General features: G+C 43.9%; 1 protein-coding gene across 2 annotated transcripts in view; it reads left to right on the top strand.

Moving 5' to 3' along the window:
* Positions 1-1,254: 1,254 nt before the first annotated feature.
* The window catches only part of PROKR1 (prokineticin receptor 1), a 7,581-nt gene continuing 5,363 nt past the window's right edge, over positions 1,255-3,472 (top strand). Inside the window, exons 1-2 of one of the 2 annotated variants that reach the window (XM_017736527.1) lie at positions 1,255-1,696; positions 3,185-3,264. Coding sequence is in view for 1 of the 2 variants with exons in the window: in XM_017736526.1 (XP_017592015.1) it covers positions 3,365-3,472 (108 nt within the window). In the remaining variant the exon portion in view is untranslated. Of the gene's footprint in view, positions 1,697-3,184 lie in introns of both variants that reach the window. The other variant, XM_017736526.1, reaches the window with a different exon arrangement.

Below are 3,472 nucleotides of genomic sequence, written 5' to 3'. Positions count from 1 at the left end.
TCTGAGAATCACTTGACACATACAGCACAATTCCTTGGAGCACAGGAGATGAACTGCTGTACAGAAGCTCACACTGAGCATGCAGTGTTCAGTGAAAAACCTTGGAGTTATCAAGGTTCTGATGCGAACTTGCCTTGAGTCAATGGGGAGAGAGAGTTCTGCAGCAGATGAGGTTTTGGCCTAAAGGAATATAAATATCTGGATATCATATTGCTTTATTAGCTCACTAGATAACTTCATGTGAGACAGCTAAATAAAGTCTTAAAGAGATCATGAACATTCTGAATGCAAAACTCCCTTTAGTGTATCTTTTCTTCAGGGACATTTAAGGTTTATGTGGCCCATTTTAGGGATCTTTTTGACATGGTTCTGATGTACACACTCAGTTTCCTTTGTCTCTCTCTCCATACTTACTATATTTATATTTTTTGTGACAGAATTTAACAGATGAACTGGTTCTGATTTCATCATTGTTCATCTGGTTGCACCCTTTCAGGAGATTAAAAATCCCTTAATGTATTTTCACCAATTACACTGGCTGTTCAAAACAAAGCCAAGCAAAGTATTTACTGGGAAATTCTTAACGCTCTGTGCAGACATTGGGGACTTTCTGATCTTCAAGTTTTCTGGAAGGAATGCCACAGGCATCTTTTATCCCAGACATATTTTATACCCACAGGTTTCTTTCCTTACCTTCTTTTTCCAGAGCTAAGTGCCCACCAGCTCACAAGCTGTGAATGTGCATTGATGGCATACCATTTTTTTCTGCAAACCTCCTACACTCTTCATGACGTCTGACAGCCTTTGATGGTCTCATCTGCTAGGGACTATGTAATGTATCCCAACTATGCACCTTGGAAAATGTCAGCTAAGTAAATAAGTCTGGAGGTGAAGAAGAGGAGAGTCATGTGCCACACATTTCCTTTCCTTCTGGAGAACTGCTCTCTCAGGTGTGAGTGCTTCAGAGCAGTGAGAAGGCAGCATTAACAAAGGACGCCAAGTCTTTAAGGATTCACTGCCACTTTTCTGCTCTGAGTAATTCCTTGAGAGGACAAGGAAAGCTGTGAGGGGTCCTCTGATTTATGGCTATTCACTGTGTGACCCTCCTTCTTCTGGAGCTACTGCAGCTGCAGTCCTAAAGACAATAGCAGGAGAGAGACACACAGAGAAAGGTCCCTGGGAAAGCACATCACCCTCCTTCCTCCCCCTCCTTTCCAGTGGGAGGTTTGTATTTTGCTTCTGTGTCACATCAGGTGCAGGCAGCTGCTGCCCAGCACAGGCAAAACCCAAAGGGCAAGGGCAGACTGGGGTTTATATATTCCATGTTCAAGCTTGCTAACAAAGCCACTCTGCCAATTCCATGCATTCAGAGGGCTTAAGGCAGAGGAACCCCAAAAGGGCTGTGCTCTATTGTCTCCAGATCGCGCTGCCTCTTTAAAATCAGAAATGCATGGACAGCGTCAAGGTGCCTCCCACTGAGCAAAGGCTTTAGATGCAGGCACAGAGACAGCGGAGCCATCCTCCGCTGAGCACAGGGCAAACCTGAGTGGGAGGGAAATGAGCGCTCAGTGGAGTCCTTGGGCTACTTCCAGTTATCCTTTCTCTCCTCCGGTAAGAGCAAGACATGTGCAGAGGAGAAACCTGGCGGCTCTCCGCAGGGTGCCTGAGACCTCCAAGAAGATGAGACCAACTGCAGGTATGCTTTGCCAATAGTGTTATGTCAGTTTGTGGATGGTTGTGTTGTCTGTATTTATTTTATAGCTCTCTTGGTATTTAGCAGTGAAATCTGACACAGATACTGCCCCTTGCTTTGGCCAACAGACTTTGCATCCAAGTGTTTATTTAGCACTTCTCTTAAATGAATGTTTACCTTTCCAGGCAGCTGTGGAGATGTCTCCTAAAGCAGTCCCTTGTCAGAACTGTTTAGTTTCAGGCTTTGGCTTTCTGTTACTCTGTTCTGCAATCCTCAGTTTGAAAAACAATGTGGTGACCAAAGTTGTAAAACAGAGTTCCTGTCAGATATTTGTTAAGTGTCAGTATATCAGGGTCTGAGGGTGGTTCCAGGGAAAGAAGGGAGCAAAAGCTCCATGACGCAGATTATCCTTTGTAGCCAAGACTGCTATTGTTCAGTAGCATTTGACACCCTGAGGACTTACTGTTGGAGGGCAGAAAAAGCAGTAATGCCCCCCGATCCTCTGCTGGGATGAGGTGGGACTGTCCTGACAACCAGGAGTCTGACATGAAGATTCCTAGATAGACCATGGGAAGATGCCCTCTGAGCATTTTGATACAGAGAAGCAAAAATAAGGAGTAGATGAGATTTTTTTTTTCCCTCTGTGTGGGAAAAAATTAATACTTTTTAAATATTTGGTACAACTGGCAGTACAAAGAGGGGAGCCTGCTCCTCCCCAGCATCAAAAATTCAATGCACTCTGTCTTGCTTATGGAAGATTTTCCCTTTCACCTTAAGAGCCTGTCTGTAAAAACACTTTCCATGTGAATGGCAGATTTGCCTTCACAGCTACGCTCTACAAGCTTGTTCATGGGACAAAATTCATGTCTCTGCAAATTGGCAGAGCTTCACCTGTTTGACAGAAGTGATAATGGATTATGCTGGCAGAAAATTTTGTCCTGTATTTAATTAATGGCTGCCAAAAGTGAAGTGCTGGCTTTAGTATTTTCTTGGGTCTTTGCAACTCTTACTTCATTAAGAAATGTATTTAGAAGCAAGGACATCAGTTCTCTTTTCGTTCTCCTCTACCAAATCACTCTGAAACAACCAGAATAAAGCACAAACTTTGTCCAAAAGCACATCAGATGTGCTCAGCACACTGAGTTGTCATTTTAGTGTCTTTTGCCTTGCACAATGATGACAGCACCGTGGATTTGCAGGCCAGTGGAGGTTTAAACTAGATTTTACATTCCTTCTTTATTTTCATTTCACTGCCTGATGAAAATTTCATTGTTGGTAAATAAAACTGCTGGTGTAACAACCAATGCATGAAGCAACTCAAGGCATTTATTTTGTGAGAACAGAAGCATCCCTTCACAGGGTATTTCTTCCTTCCATGCACATGCAGCAACAGAGCTGTGGGGCAATAAGGTGGCTATTTCTTTCCTTCAAGGTCAGTACTTTTGCTGTCATTTCCTTTCAAGAGACATTTTCCACTTTTTTTTCCCACAGAAGGAGATAAGTGAGGCTGTTGTCCTATAATCTTCTGGGGACAAAGACAAGATTACTCACTGCTCAAAAGGAAGCTTTGGGTAAGGTCTCTCACCTCCCACTCTCGTGCCCTGCCACACTGCGCTATTCTAACACAACACCAAGGGCCAGCCAAGCTGCACATGCCAAAAGAAGACAGACATGGCCACGGAGCAAACTGAACGCAACCTAAATGCTACCGCCCGCCTCAACTTTGCTGCAATCTACAACCTCCATGATGGGGATTTCACCTCTTTGCGAAACTTCTCT

The sequence above is a fragment of the Corvus brachyrhynchos genome, unplaced genomic scaffold (genome assembly GCF_000691975.1).
Source record: "Corvus brachyrhynchos isolate BGI_N302 unplaced genomic scaffold, ASM69197v1 scaffold416, whole genome shotgun sequence".
NCBI classification, from domain to species: Eukaryota; Metazoa; Chordata; class Aves; order Passeriformes; family Corvidae; genus Corvus; species Corvus brachyrhynchos.
Note: the sequence above shows the minus strand (reverse complement) of the source record. Positions and strands in the feature narration are given on the sequence as shown.